The 16016-nt window shown below is 36.2% G+C and overlaps 1 protein-coding gene across 1 annotated transcript; it reads left to right on the top strand.

The window, feature by feature from the left end:
* The first annotated feature begins 5863 nt into the window (after window positions 1-5863).
* On the top strand, window positions 5864-13854 carry rabgef1 (RAB guanine nucleotide exchange factor (GEF) 1). Its single transcript, XM_038271963.1, has 8 exons — window positions 5864-6084; window positions 6300-6484; window positions 8144-8310; window positions 8396-8477; window positions 8591-8723; window positions 9034-9125; window positions 10421-10677; window positions 13408-13854. Exons 1-8 carry the CDS (start codon window positions 5906-5908, stop codon window positions 13825-13827), a joined length of 1515 nt encoding a protein of 504 aa, XP_038127891.1. The 5' UTR covers window positions 5864-5905; the 3' UTR covers window positions 13828-13854.
* The last annotated feature ends 2162 nt before the right edge of the window (window positions 13855-16016 follow it).

Genomic DNA, 16016 nt, shown 5'->3' with positions numbered 1-16016 from the left:
TATACATAATTTAAGTTGGCTGCAGTTAAACTGTCTGTACTTTTTTTTTTAAATCATTTTGATTGGTTAAATAATGAGTTGATGTCATCCAGATACAAAACCTCATAATTTACTCTCCTTACATATATATTTTTCATTTTTAGGGGTCAATGGTAAACAAAGCAGAAGGCAAGATAAGCAATAAAACAGCTGACTAATAAGGGGAATTTTGCAGAGATTTTAAAAATATTCTCCAGAAGGGAAACAGTGGATAGGTCGTTTTTTTTTTTTTTCGTCATATGGTAACTTTAGTAAATTCCAACTCATTCCTAATTCCTCTTAGATTTGTCACTTCCTGAATCACTGCAGGTATTTTAAACTAAAAATGTTTGTTTTGTTTTCAACTTTGAGGAAGTGTTTTTTTTTTTTTTTTTCCTTTTTTTATTGTGCAGTTTTGGTCAATGTTTTCCAATGCCATCTGTATGAATGAGGAAGAAAATGGAGAAAAAACTTCAATAGATCTGCACATCCACCGCTAGGTGTTGTTAAATCAGCACTTTCTTTAAGTCTTGTAAATGGCCTCAGCAAACTTCAGGAATCTGCTGTTTTTTTAGATGTTCTCAAATGCAGTTTAACAGTAACTCTGCTGCAATCAATAAACTTAAATCATTCCTGTAAATAATTTAAGTTGGGTGCAGCATTGCAAGGATTTCAGCTGGAGTAACAATAAAAGGACTGGTTGGCTCTGGGAAGCAGAAAGGCTCGGCTTATAGATATCCCCTTATAAATAGCTAATAAATAGTGTGTTACTATGTTGATTAATTTGTAAAAACTTTATAACTGATTCATAAGTATTAATTATGCATTCACAATGTTATGCATGCTAAAAAGATATATATTTGTATAATCTTGTGAAGATCCTCAGTCATCCAGGTCATAGTCATTTAACAAAACAGGAAGCTTTTTCAATTCAAATTGTCACTCTATAAAACCTCGAACTCAACGCTATTTCTGACATTTTGAATTGACAAAGCTTCCTGGATGGGAAGCGAAACGTCTTCAAACTTGGAAACAAAGTCTAGTGGATTGTTTTTTTAAACTTTTTTGGAATATAAATTTGTATATTTTACTTTTGTTTACAAGGTAGTAAGTTAGCTGGAAATGTTGAATATAAGCAAAGCTTATAGTGGAACAGCTTAGGCTCACTCTTTGGGAGTCAATTCTGTCTTTAATTCATAAATAACAAACAAGAATACATTTAATCTTCAATGCCTGTCAGGACACCCAAGGTCACTGTAAAAAAAGTCTGCCAAACACAAAATACACAATATTAAAAAACAGTGAAGATATGCAGATGTGTTTACAGAATAATTTATAACATAGCTAAGAATATTTACTACACATTAAAATGAGCGGTGTTAATGTAACACTTAAAGAGTCAATTTCAACACTGAGCCAAGTTACATAAGGTCCTGCCCTGTACAGTGTTAAACTTACACTGATCACAATGTCAGAATTTTACTCAAATTTTTACTCTAGTAGTAGTTAAATTTAGTTATAGAGTAAAATAAGAATTATTCTGACAATTGTTAACTTAGTTTAACACAAAATCAATACTAAGTGGAGAAAAATGAACTCTAAAATTCTGACACCGAAATCAGTGTAAGTTTAACACTGTACAGTGCAGGACCATATGTAACCTGGCTCAGGGTTGAAATTGACTCTTGGTGTTAAAGTACAATTTTATTTATCTCAAGGTGTACAGCCAAAACTTAAATAAGAATTTTGAGGAAAAACAACCCTCAATATATCCATATCTTATCAATTTAATAATTTCAGCTCAACAGCAAAATGCCAATAAAAACTTGGCATAGAATAAAAAACAAAAAACATTTGATTTTTCATATATAGACCATCTTTTAAATCTAAATACAAACCAACCATTGAAATATTGTCAGATGAAAACATTCCACATATTTGTAAAAATAGATTGCAGTGTATAGCTACCAGCTTTAATAAATTTACAGAAAAAGGAACATTTAAAATGTATTTATAAAAAAAATTGATTGTAAACACAGTTATTTTAACAAGGTTTTCTGACTTATTCCAGATGAAATTCTGAGGAGAAAAAATGTAAAATGGAGGCACTTACCGTGGTTTTCCAGCGAGGAGAAGCAGATAAATGGTGCAGAGAAAATTCTAGACTGTTCCAAGCATGAGGGCAGATATTTTCAGAGTAATTTTCACCATAACTCCGAAAGAATGAACTTTTAAACACTTAACAGATTACACTATCAAAGGTCCTTACCAAACCGATTTCAACTCGAAATATTTTTACCAACACTCAGTGTTGTGGTCAAGACCACCTAACCCGAGACCAAGACTAGAGTGTATCGAGACCGAGACAAGACCAAGACTTTTAGGCTCGGAGACCAAGTCAAGACCAAGACCGAGGGAAGTCGAGACCGAGTCAAGACCAAGACCAGCGCCAGTATGTGACAGTTAAATGTGAAACATGATCAAAATCACTAAAATTGATCTAAAAGACCCACATTCACATAAAAACACCTAGATATTTAACACACAGAACTGGAATAAACATAAACATCTTTATTTAGTACTTCTGTGTATTAATCACAGAATTTCAAACAATTAATCAAAGTTGATCAAAATAGTATTTTCTTTGCCTTTCATGAACAGTACATACATTTATGTTGTTTTTAAATGTGCTATTTCAAAACAATAGACAAATGTATAAAACTGAAAAAATGCCAATCATTTCTCTTGTTTCTCTCTCATATACAGATTAAAGCTATATTATATAACTTTTCTTAAATAAATCCATATCTGTCACCAAGTTGTGAAAATATGTTATGAGACAGATAATTTCTTGAAAAAAAAATAGATTGATCTCCTTCACTTCCTCCCTGAGCTACTACTGACATCTGCAGAAATACAAACCCCACTGAAATACATGCACAAAAGCCTGACTGACTTTTTTCAGTTCAAAGACCCTGTTGCTGAATCAGATGGTTTGATTTTGACCAAGCAGTGTATTTCTCTAGTTAGCACTGGGAACTTGGAGAAAAGGCAGAAGTGCTCAATATTTTCACAGCTTGTCGGTCTCATAACATACTGTCACAACATAATGACTTAAATATGTAAAAAAAAATATGAACTACATAACTTTTATAAAGATATTTTTTTTAATCAAAGTTACATACTGCATCTTTAACTTTGCTGTTGAATGAATGTAGCAACTTATACATAACATACATAATAAAGAAATCTTACATTTAGAGGCCCAACTGTATGTGTCTAAAAAATAAAATTACACAACTGGAAGCAGTTTCATAATAGAATTTGATACCAAGGAGCTAGCTAGCTTTCCTAACATCTCTTTTACACGTAGCTTACCTTTCTTTGTGCTTTCATTCAAGGTGTCGATAAAAGTTGGACGTAGTCCCTACCATCTCTGATAGTGAAGCACTGCAGAACTTACATTGCGCTGTATACTTTTTTCTCAATGTTGCTTTACAAATATATTCTTTATGGTTTTAATAGCCGAATTTTATAACCGATGATTTGGCCGACATCTTATCCCGTTCTCATACAACCACTTGTGACTATCAATCAGCAAAAAAAACATGCATTTACCAATGAGACAGGTTATTACTTGGATTTGAATCCAAGTATCCAATAAAAAGAAGGATCTTAAAGAAACTGATAATATTCCGATGATTAGAGTTATTTCCACAGTTGTGGTCTTGACCGGTCTTGAAATAAAATGCCAAGTCCTCAGCGCCCGAGACAAGACCGAGACCAAATGCGGTCAAGTCCGAGACGAGACCATCAAAAAATGGTCTCGAGACCAAAACCGATCTCGAGTACTACAACACTGCAATACACAATGAGGTATTTTACACTCACTGTTGTTGGAATGACTTTTATAGGGTTAACACTGACAATTTGACTCTGAAATTTACTGTGTAGCCATCCCTGTAAGCGGAGCCCTATTTTTAAGTGGTATGCAGCTTGCAGTAGGGGCCTGTATGAAGGTAAAATAATGGTACCATTACTGATCATTTCTTATAGAGCAGGAGTTCAGAATCCTTTTAGAGTTCTCTCTTCTGCTCTCTTTGCGCTTTTTATTGGAGACTGATATGAACATGGAGGATTGATGATTCTGTTTCTCTGTAGGCTTGGTCTGATGTTTTGGAACATTGTGACAATGAAAAAGACCTGCTGAAGACTGGTTTTCAGTCTTTCATCGCAGAAATCAAAATGTTATATTTAAAAATGACCTGGTATTTCATTGACTTCATGACTCCTTGCATTAAGGTGCTCAGACTCTTTAAATGAGAAACTAAAGAGGGGCATAGCATTACAGACCCTCCACCATGCTTTACAATGAGAGGATTCTCCAATTCATTTCCAAACCTGTTGGAATGTTTGTTGCAAAAAAAAAAAAAAAAAAAATGTTTTACCTGATCTAAGAATTTTGATTTACTGTCTAAATGATAAATAATATTTTTCTTTTGTTTTGTTGTTTTCTCTTTAGGGCAATTTTAAATGTGATTGCTACAGTATTATTTGTATTATACTTCATACTTTATAGAACTGGTGTCTTTCACTGTGGAAATCAAACCGTTAACTGAGGTATCATTAGATTAAGGTTGTGGTCCAACAGTTTTATTTGCTCTACTACCCACTATTATCATGTTTTTGTCTATACTTGCTTTTATTATGATATTATTTTTGTCAGGTCTAAGCACCTAAAACATCATATAGGGAAAGAAAGAAGGCACAAAGACAATTAATTTAGTTTTACTTGCAAGGAGAGTAGGAAGAGACTGTGGAGTTTACAAATCTCCAACCCACTCTGCGGTCCCAGTGTTCTCCTCACTATTTATTGAAATCAGTGGTCCCTGGTTACAACAGCTGAGACTACACTGGGGGGGGAACAAGATAAGGAACTCAGACTTGCAGTCTCAGTAAACATATCCTCTAAATCTCAGGGTTCAGTCAAAGTTTAAGCTGTTGAAACTGTTCATCAAAGTTCAGCAGGTTGAGTGCTGCTCGTAAATTAACCACAACCTCCCCAAAAGCAAATCTACAAATCTCAGCCTTCTTCAGAAAAGATGGCTATGAACACATGCACATAGCACACAGCTTTATGCGTTTTAACACTACACAGATACATTTATATACAGTTATTATTGTGATTGTGGGAAAGATTGCTGTGGCATGCAGTCACTGCCATACAGTTACCCAAGAAAGACTGTTAAAGAGTACTTAACAGTTGTTGTTTTTTTAAATTGTCACTTATTTAGAGTTCATATCTCCCAGCCCTAACATACTCAAACAGATCTTAGTATTATCTTAACTTTCGAAAAGGATGGGAATCGAGTGTCATTAACCATCTCAATGGTTTACATTTGTGATGGTAGGACAGAAAAATTCATTAATCCTTCAGACTTAGTCAGCGCTCTTCACGGTTCTCTAACAGACCTTTTTTTTTAATTCTCCTTTAGCCTCCTCCTCACTGTGTGCAGTGCTACTGGTTATATGACTCTATCCATTCCTGTTTCCATTTGCTCCGTTTGTTGTTTTTTGTGCTTATTACTCAATGATTTAATTTCATGATAAGATTAAGATAAAAGAATTGTGTAAATATTAATTTAATTTGATGTGAATGTTGACGCATATATGCACAACAAATGACTCAAATTTTTTTAATAAAAAAAAAAATGCAAATGCTGGATTGTTTCCACATGTGTGTCACGGATGTTTTTATTTCCAGCTGATTGCTGCGATAACGAGTGTCACAAACAGGCAGCAGCAGAGAAATCAGTCTGCTCAGCGGCGCATACAGACACACTAATAAAACAAATGATGCTTTTTCCATTCCAGGTCATCCAGCATTATGAGTCAGCGGACAGAGCGCCGGGGCATACACGTGGACCAATCAGACCTGCTGTGCAAAAAGGGATGTGGTTACTATGGGAACGCAGCGTGGCAGGGGCTGTGCTCCAAGTGCTGGCGGGAGGAGTACCAGCGGGTGCGGCAGAAGCAGATCCAGGACGACTGGGCCTTGGCAGAAAAGTAAGAGCAGCTGGTGCCTCACTAAAATCCTCCCCGAGGAAGAAACGGTTAAACATGCTGAACATGTTCCGCTTCTTCACAGCTTTTCCATAAACTTGTTTATACCAGAAGTGCCAACTTCGCCCACAGCCTGAAACTGTTGACCGCTTTCCTCTCCTCACTGAGCTCTCTTGCCTTTTTGCCCCCTCCCCCCCCCCCCCCCCCTGCTGCTGCAGGTTGCAGAGAGAAGAGGAGGAGGCGTATGCCAGCAGTCACGCCGTCCACTCCCAGTCCGCTCCAGGACACGCCTCCCTCACCCCCTTCTCCAAGTTTGAGGAGAAGAAAACCAACGAGAAAACTCGAAAAGTGACGACCGTGAAGAAGTTCTTCAGCCCTTCGTCACGAACTGCCTCCAAGAAAGGTGCTCCTTGATTTTTTTACGGGATATTTTTAGTTTACCTCACACCACAATGTTTGCTGTTTTTAGTTTTTACTATGCTGCTGCTCTTCAAAACATAATACAACTTAAAGGAGCCTGAGTTTTAATGGTTTTGGCATAATCATAGTTTTATGTTATAAACCAGGGATTTCTAAACTTTTAAATCGAAAGAGTCATTATACCCTGAGCCAAGCAAAATAAAAGTAGTTCAGAGCTGCAAATAAATACTATACAACTAAATACTACACAAGTATTTTTCTTTTCTGCAATATGAGATGCATTGCCAGTTTATTTGTATTTTTATTTTTTAACCCTTTAACATGTGGGCCCAATCCCAAACCTGCCCCTTAACACTTCTCCTGAGCACTGACCCTCCGTTTTCGCATTCCCGCAGAGGGTTCTGCCACATTAAAGGTCCTCCCCCTACGTAGTGGTTAGGGTGAGTGCACTGTTCGGCCCTTAAATAGCAAGTCTGCATCAGTGCAGGCTCGCTGGAATTTGGCAGCAGCTGTAATGGTGAACTAAAACGCGTTTATTGAAATGTAAGTTCTGCTAGTTTGTGGCAACTTCGTCACACTGACAGAAAATCACAAGTAATGAAAAACATACAAACATAATTAACCCCTAAAGAAAAGGTCCTCTTTGAAACAGTTTTATTTGACTGCATATAGTTATTTTTTAAAAAGGGGCAACTGTGCCACAGAGCTAGAGCCATGCATATGTGTTGTCATAGCGGGAGTGCTTTCCTTTTCCATTTGAGGGAAGAAGCCGTCCCATTCTCGGTTATACCCCCTTCATCAATCAAGGAGCCTTCCACAGCTACGAGTGAGACTTAATAGTTAAGGGTTAGTGATCAGGGGGCGGTTTGGGATTCAGCCACAGCGTGAAGCTCTCTGAGGCTCATCTTTACATGATCAGCCTGGTATTTTTGTTCTTGAAAAATTCTAATTTGTACAATCAGACACAAGAAGGAAACAGAAAACTATAATAAGTGACAAAGAAATGCTTTATTTATTTCAAATGACACAATTTCTTTCTGTATTTTTAATTATTCAAAATTGATGATTTTATTTAGTTGTTGGATCATTCAATGACAGCTTTAGTTTCAAATACATTCGAAAGAAATTCTGTAAATCATTTCAAATTTTAGCCTTTAAAGGAAATAAGGACAAGACATAAACGTTTCCTAAGTTGGATTTTCATTTATAAGATACTCTTTTATGTTAACAAAAATAAGACGTAGTTTCCAAACCGATGACCAGAAGTATAAATTTAAATTTGTCTGGTTTAATGTCATTCTGTTGTGAAAATCCAGTTCAGATGTTATTTATTAAAGTCTGCAAAAAAGCTTCTCAGAATGGTATTTGTTAATATACTATGTTCAAAACCAATAGTTTTTTGTAGTTTTTTGCCACTGGGCAACTCTAATGAAAAAATCCCTCAGGATTGTCCTATATTTATGTATCCTACTATTAACAGAGCAGTTTCTTTGTCCCTGCTGAAGCAAGGCATCACTGCAACATGATGCTGCCTCCACCATGCATGCATACACAACACTTTCCACTTTGTTTTTACAATGATTGCATGTAGGCAATTAGCAAAGAGTATAATCCCTTAACCTCCCCCTTAATTTCTTATCAGAAACTCAGGAAGGAAAGACACCAAGTCCATCGATCAGCCGCCACGCAAGCTTTGATACGGACCAGGTGTCTAAAGACTTTGTGGAGTTCTTGAAAAACCTTTATAAACCCGGCCGGGAGATCCACAAGCAATGCCGGGCCTTTCTTGTGAGCATGTCAAACAAGAAGGTGGGTTCTACTCCGAGAGGTTTCTCCATGTTTGCACAGAACCATTACAAAGGCATAGCCAATCTCTCCTTTCTTGTTTGAACAGGACCTGGGTGCAGACGAGCTGTCAGAGTGCGTTCAGGATTTCTACCAGAGCTTGGCCGACCGCTTGATTAGTCACTTTAAAGGTGAGCACGACAAAGTTCAGCCATAATCATTCAGCAGAATCTAAATAGAGCAGGGAGAGTGACCACCACCAGATGGCAGCACCATTAGGATCTCATTCAGTTTTCTTCATCAGGCTCCTCTGAATCGGTGGAGCAGGTGATGGACCAGGTGGAGAAGTACATCATGACCCGGCTTTATAAGAGTGTCTTCTGTCCAGAAACAACGGATGATGAGAAGAAGGATCTGGCCACACAGAAGAGAATAAGGTGCGCCCTCTGGGTTCTGATCCTACCACAGAAAAACAGTGTAAAGCATTATGTTAATGCGTGGAAAATATGTTTGTCCGCTCGGACTGTAAGTCTCAGAAAGCTGCCTTTAACCTTAAGCCATCTGGTGTCGAGGTTCATTACACAGCTGCCATTTCTAGCCGGGCTCTTCGTGTTTCTGCCGGCTGCATGCGTTAGCGTCCCGTGGAGGGGAATGACACCAGCAAATGAGAAGCTGGCATCATATGCTGAGAGCTAACCTTTAGGGTTACATCTTCTGAACACAGTGTGATGATGGGTTGTCTTGCAGGGCTTTGCACTGGGTGACCATCCAGATGCTGTGTGTGTCCATGGATGAAGAAATCCCCGAAGTCTCTGAGAATGTGGTCAAAGCCATAACAGGTGGGAAAGAGGTTTCCCCAGAAATCTGGGTTCATTTAGATAACGATTTAAGATCTATAATTGGGATAGATTTATATATATTCAAAAAATATTTAAAGGATTTTGTTTTGTGTAAATTACATTTCATCTCCTTTGATCTTAACATATAGTAACTATCAGCTGCTTAGAGGTTATGTACCAAATATTAAAGGTAGCTGTCACAGAACTTAAAAAACAGTCAAAAAACTTCCTTAGCTTTTCTTCATTATCCAGGCATCTGGTAACACACCTTTTTTTTTAATTACCCAGGTTCACACCTATTCTTTTTTTCCGTTAGCCCAACTTAAATTTTACCTTTCTCTATAGTTGCTATGGTTTTTTCTTTATGTTACCGTAGTGTGTACCTGCATGCTTCCTATTGCATTTTAGTTTGCTGCCGATGCACATGAAAATTAATGATATTACTTCTTGTATAAATCTAGATTGTGTTTTATTATTATGAAAACAACAAACAAAATTTTGCAGAAACTCCCAACTAAAATAAAGCACTGACAAAGATTAATAACACATGTGGTACATATAAAACACCCATAGGATACAAAATAAAAGAAAGTGTCTTAAAAAAAATATTAGAAACACCTGCAGAACTAAGAAAGACTTTGAAGAAAAATATGTTCATAAAAGAGGGAAGAGAGGAGTGCTGAGAACTCACCCTGATCTAAATGTGGGTTTCCGTTTCCTCACCATCTGGGGCCTGCTGGTGATAAACTCACTTGTAACTTTCCGCAACCCCCATAACCAACAGGTAATTTTAAAGAAGGGTAATGATCATTATAGAGATATTTTAGTTAACATTACAGAACCTGCAGGTTTCAAAATGTTTGATTATTATCAATCAAGAAAAACCAGTTGACCAGTTCTTTAAGTTTACAAGTTTCTGTAACCTTATTTTCTCGAGCCATGCAGATATGATTTATCCTTTTAGGACTGATTTATTATCTTTTCCAAGAAATCAACATGTTTCTTCTGATACAATGGATTAAAAATAGAAAAAAAGAAATATTTATTAAATTTTTTCGGGTTAAGTGACTTGCTGTCAGCTAGAAGGAAATCATCAATGCAGCAATTACCCAATTACTTGCCTATTTGGTTTGTTAAAATCAGGTTTTCACTTTTATCTTCAGGCAGTAAATGATACTATATGGTTTAACACCAATATACATTTAAACTAAAAGGATTATCTGTCCCCTGTATACTGTAAGCTCATTAGTAGATTGTGTTACAGTAGTAAAGGAAGGCCTCTTGTTTTATTTCAGACGTCATTGAGATGGACTCTAAGAGGGTTCCCCGGGATAAGCTTGCCTGCATCACACGCTGCAGTAAACACATCTTCAGTGCCATCAGGATCACTAAAAATGAGCCGGCCTCCGCCGACGACTTTCTCCCTGCACTCATTTACATCGTGCTGAAGGCTAACCCTCCACGGCTACAGTCCAACATCCAATACATTACACGATTCTGCAACCCCAGCAGGCTGATGACCGGGGAGGATGGATACTACTTTACCAACCTGGTCTGTTTTTGCTTCTTGCCCTACTTCAGTTCTAATTAAAGTTGGTTTACAAGGCACGGGCTGGTTTAATGAGGTTGACTTGTTTCCTTTTTGAAATCTATTAAAAATTAAACAGCATTGAGTTCAAAATGAGCTAGAACTGTCATCCAGCAGTTACAGTTTAGATCTACTCAAAATCAGATCGGGTGAAGGTAGGTCAGTAAAATAAAGTAAAATAATACACATGTTCATGTTTCGCTGGAGGATTTTTCTGCAGGTTTTCTGCTGTGTGTTCAATGTCCAGTAGTCCTTGAACTTTTAGGTTACATTATTTGAACTTGATGGTACATTGATAGATCTTAGATGTCATTGAAATTAAACTTTTTGGTCACCTTTTAGATCTAACCCTGAACCAGGTAGTTACTTTTATTTACCTATTACATAGGATACCTTCCGGAACTTTTAGGTTGCGTTAATGGAGTTTTACATTGCATATTGCATATATAGATCTTAGATGTAATTAAAAAGTAACTCTTCCGTCACCTTTTGATCTCACACAGAACACTTTCCTTTACCCTTTAAGACAGATACTTTCCAGAACTTGGAAGTTGCATTGGTGAAACTTAGCATTAAATTTAGAGAGCTTAGAGGTTTTTTTATTATGAATTTTGGGTTACCTTTTGGATCTGACGTAGAACTTAGTAATTACCTTCCTTCCCTTATAAGTAGGGTACTTTCCAGAACTTAAGAGGTTGCATCAGTGAAAATTTGCATTACATTTATAGAGCTTAGATGTGATTTAAATGTAACCTTTTGGATCTAACCTAGAACTTAGTAGTTACTTACCTTTAGCTTTTAAGATGGATACTTTTAGAATTCAGAGGTTGCATTAGTGAAACTTTACATCAAATTTGTAGTGCTTAGAAGTTATTTATATTTAAGTTCACTGTCACTTTTGGATCTAACCCAGAACTTAGTGGTTGCTTTCTATGAAATTGTAGGGTACTTCTAGAACTTACAGATTACTCTATTGGAACTTTACATCAAACTTGCATTGCTTAGAGCTTATATGTATTCAACTGTTTGGTCTCCATATGGATCTAACCCAAAACGTGGTAGTTATTTTCCTATTCCTCATAAGTAGAATACTTTCTTGAACTAAGTGGTTACTTTGGTGAAACTTTACTTTATTTGGTTATCTGCCATTTTTTGGCTCTGGCACAGACCTTAGTTGTTACTTTCTTTAAAGTTATGAGGTAGTTGTGGAACTTACAGGTTGGTCTACTTACCTTTCACCTTTCAATGTAATTCATAACCTATAGGGTACTTTCCAGAACTTAGAGGTAAATATATAGGGCCTTTACATTCTTTTGTATGGCTTAGAATTTATTTTAACCAAAGTTTGAACTCTTTGGTGAGTTTTTTGGGATCTAAAACTTAGTGGTTACTTGTCTTAACAGAAATGATACCATCTGGAACTTAATGGGTTTACTTCACATTACATTTGTGGAGCTTAGAGGTTATTTGCAAGTTCTTATTTCTCACTTTTGGATCCATCTGTAAGCTTTTGGTTTACTTTCCATTCACATGGAACGTAAATTTACACCCATACTTGCATTTTCTGGGACTTACTTATAGCTTTCCAGAACTTGCAGTTTACTTTATTAAAATGTGCCGGTTATTTTAATGTAACTAAGAGGTTTGTTATAACTGAATTTGGGAGTTACATTAATATGACCTACTATTTTTAACAGAACTTATAATTTTCATCATTCAGCTTACAGGTTAACCTTCGTAGATATTTAGATGTTACAGTTACTTTCCATAAACCTGTAGGCCGCTTTTGTAAAATAAATTATGTTTTGTTTTTAGGCTTGCTTTGTTTTACCCCACATTTATCAAAATGAGACTAATTTCATATAACTCACAGATTACTACAGTATATATAAATAATTGTTATTACTGCTGACAGGCTTTATTCCAGTTTTATAGATTCCTCTTTGGAGCTTACCTTTAAGCCTTAAAATACAGTAATAGAATCCAAATGTTTCCAATATGCAAAATATATAAATGGCATAATTTATTTATTTTGTTTGTTTTGGCATGATATCCCATATGCATATTGTATATAAAATACATATCTATTGCTAATTGTTTTACATTTTATTCATTTCATTCCTTCATGTGTTCCACACAGCTCTGCATTCCATTTCCACCATGTAATAATTTGTGTAGCAGATATCTGGTAGTGCAGAACAGTAGATCCCGTTGATGAAATATTAAGTTGGCAATTCAGCAATTTGTGGGGGCTGTGACGAAGCAGTGACCAACTTTCTTCCGCTGCCAATGAGGTACAAAGTTGGTCACTGCTTCGACACAGCCCCCACAAATTGATGAATTGCCAACTTAATATTTCATCAAGTTCCTTCCATGCCTGTTAATGAACCATTCATTTGATTCAGGGATGTTGAAGCAGAGAAAGGTCTAAAACATTCAGAACATTGTCCCCCACAGGCCGGAGATGGAGACCTCCATTCAAGCTGAAGAATACAAATCAGTGGAAAATGTGTCATGAATATTTCATTATGTGAGGCAGGATTTCAGGATTGCTTAAAATACATGTCAGACTTCTTTATTGAGATCCTCTGTCTGTAAATCAGGATTTTTTTAAAGCTAGATTAATGTAGTTTTTATTAGGGCTTGTAGGTATGAATCAACAGCTTTAATACTTGTTTTTTATTTTTATTTCAGTGCTGTGCAGTGGCCTTTATCGAGAAGCTAGACGCTCAGTCTCTCAACCTTTCCCCAGAGGAGTTTGAGCGCTACATGTCGGGTCAAGCTTCGCCCAGATTTAGCAGCTCAGAGGGGACGTGGCCCGACAGTTCTCAGGGAGTCGGCACGGCCGTCACCAACCCCGTTCTGGCCCAGCTCAACACCAATCTGGAACTGCTGTCGGGTCTCTGCAGCCGACAGGAGGCTGTGATGGAGGCAGCCAAGAGCCTCCAGAGCGAATTCCTCTCCTGGACTCAGAGTGTTCAGCGGGAGGTGAACGACATCCTGGAGAAATATCCTCTGGAGATTAAGTCCTCCAAGGTTTCCGCCATTGATGCCAACAATGTTGACAATGAAAACCTGCCGTCGCTCATTAAACCTCAGGTGTTTGCTGGTTAGAGTTTGCAGAGGATGGAGTAACATTTCATATTCATTTGTGGTAAACCTTCTTAGCTCATGTTACTAAGATCTCAGCTCTGTCGGCACCTAAGAACCCAGCTCACACCAATCCTTTCCATTTTACTTGGACCTAAAAACAGGCTTAGTGGTTGTATCATCCAGGTTTAGATTTTCCTGTCATTTTTCAGTTGAGCAGTTTGATCAATAGGATATTTAAACCCAAAATACAATGATTCCATAACTTAAAAAGCTTCAGTAATGCGCTCTGGCTCATTCATCCATTAGTATATGAGTTTAAACTCTAAAACTGATGCTAAACGTTTGCTTTTAGTGGTTTTTGTTAGCTTTTAAAAATTACTATGGGACAAATATATAGTGTTATTGAAATGAAACTTGATGTAAGAAGTTGAACCAAGCAGCTTAAGCAGAGGCTACTTAGTAACAAAGAAATACAAGTTAGTTAGTTAGTTAGTTAGTTAGTGTTGATAATGTCAAAAACAATCGCTTTAACATAGAGTTTTAATGACACTCTATTTGCTCCCTTTCTGTCTTTTTGTTTTTTAAAGTGGCATCCTATGGCATCGTAGACACCATTTGTATTTTTAGATTAGTATTATCTAATCAAAAATATACTTTTAACACTGTGTTAAAGTTCTGTAAAGCTATCAGGATGGCCCCTGTAATGATTATTGCTCCACAGGCTCCTACGCAAGACTGTAAGGTTTAGAAAAATCTGACATTTGATTTGAATATTTTCTAGCTTAGATTGAGTGTGGAAAAAGAGATTTGATGCGAGGAAAACTGTATTTCCTTATTCTATCCTTTTTTAATTGAGTATGCCAAATTGCTACTCTTACCATCAGGACAGCTGTTTTCAGATTTTTATTTTATCAACCCTACTATTTGCATATTTAAAGCCTGGGAATTGTAAAAGCATTCAGGGTGGAAATCACCAAATTCTGAGTCTGGAAAAATACGAATTTATGGAATGAAAAATCATCAGGATCCCTGGTTAATGGTACTGTACCAACACCTGCTGTTAAACAAAGCAGGCGAAAAGAGCTCCTGAAAACACCCACGTTTGTGTTTGCATGTCTTTATCTGAGGCTAGTTTGACTTTTGAAAAACACAAACATGATCTCCTTTCTTATTTAAGAGAGTAGCAGCTGCATCAGGTCACATAAAAAGCAGAAGCACTCCATTACTGTTAGTGTCAATGTTTCGTTTTTAGTTCATGTAATGTTCATAGATATACATATATATATATATATATATATATATATATACACATATTTGTGTTTGTGTGTAAATATGCTTTGCTTAATGTTAAAGTAGGCCAGTGTTGTCCGATTTCAATTTAAACTACTGCTGCTTCAGTTTGTTCATCATCATTTCACAGTTGTTGTTTTTTTAATGGACTGTTATTTTAAAGGAAAGGGAAAGTTGCACATGTAAAAGCCTTTAAAACAAATCATTTATATCGTTTACTGTACATTTCTGTTTTTAAATCCAGACTAGAGGGATTTTAAGGTAATTTCAACTTTTCTAAGCTATTTTTAAATGTTGTTTGTGTTTGTTTGTTTTTGTTTTTTTCATTATTTATCTGTGCCACATACATTTCTCATTGTTGATAGAATAATAGAACTATGGTTAAATTCTGACAAAAGACCAGATTTACAGTTTAAATAATGTATTTGAAAACCTACAGTGCCCATTTTTAGGATCATTTTCTTCATGTCTGTTTTTGCCATTTAGTGGGAAGCCTATTTGAAATGAATTAACTTTAAAAGATTGTTTGAATAACTTTAGTAATGGCACTAATTCTGTCATTGACTGATTTAAATTATTACCAAAACCTGTTTAAAAGTACGAATGAAGTGATTTTAATTTGAAAGGATAGTTTTTCTTTCATTCTATCACAAGAAAATGATGATAATTGTCCAAATCTGTGGTTCATATTTCATAATTGGTCAAAATGTTTTTGCTGTGGTGAAATAAATAAACTTAATGCGTAAAAGTTAGTCCCAGTTGATCATCTTTATTTTACAAGATAATTCTGCATTGTGTCCTACTAAAGAATAAGTTAAAGCTTTTTTCTTGGTAATCCTTTTGATTAAAAAGTTTTAATGTATCTGAAGATATAAGCTGTTTGGTCATTTTGATCATCATTCAATTTGGAGTAAAAAGAA

This window comes from Cyprinodon tularosa, unplaced genomic scaffold (assembly GCF_016077235.1).
Source record: "Cyprinodon tularosa strain WSP-4 unplaced genomic scaffold, ASM1607723v1 ctg812, whole genome shotgun sequence".
NCBI lineage: Eukaryota > Metazoa > Chordata > Actinopteri > Cyprinodontiformes > Cyprinodontidae > Cyprinodon > Cyprinodon tularosa.
The sequence above is the reverse complement of the archived record's forward strand: the minus strand, read 5'-3'. Positions and strand labels throughout refer to the sequence as shown.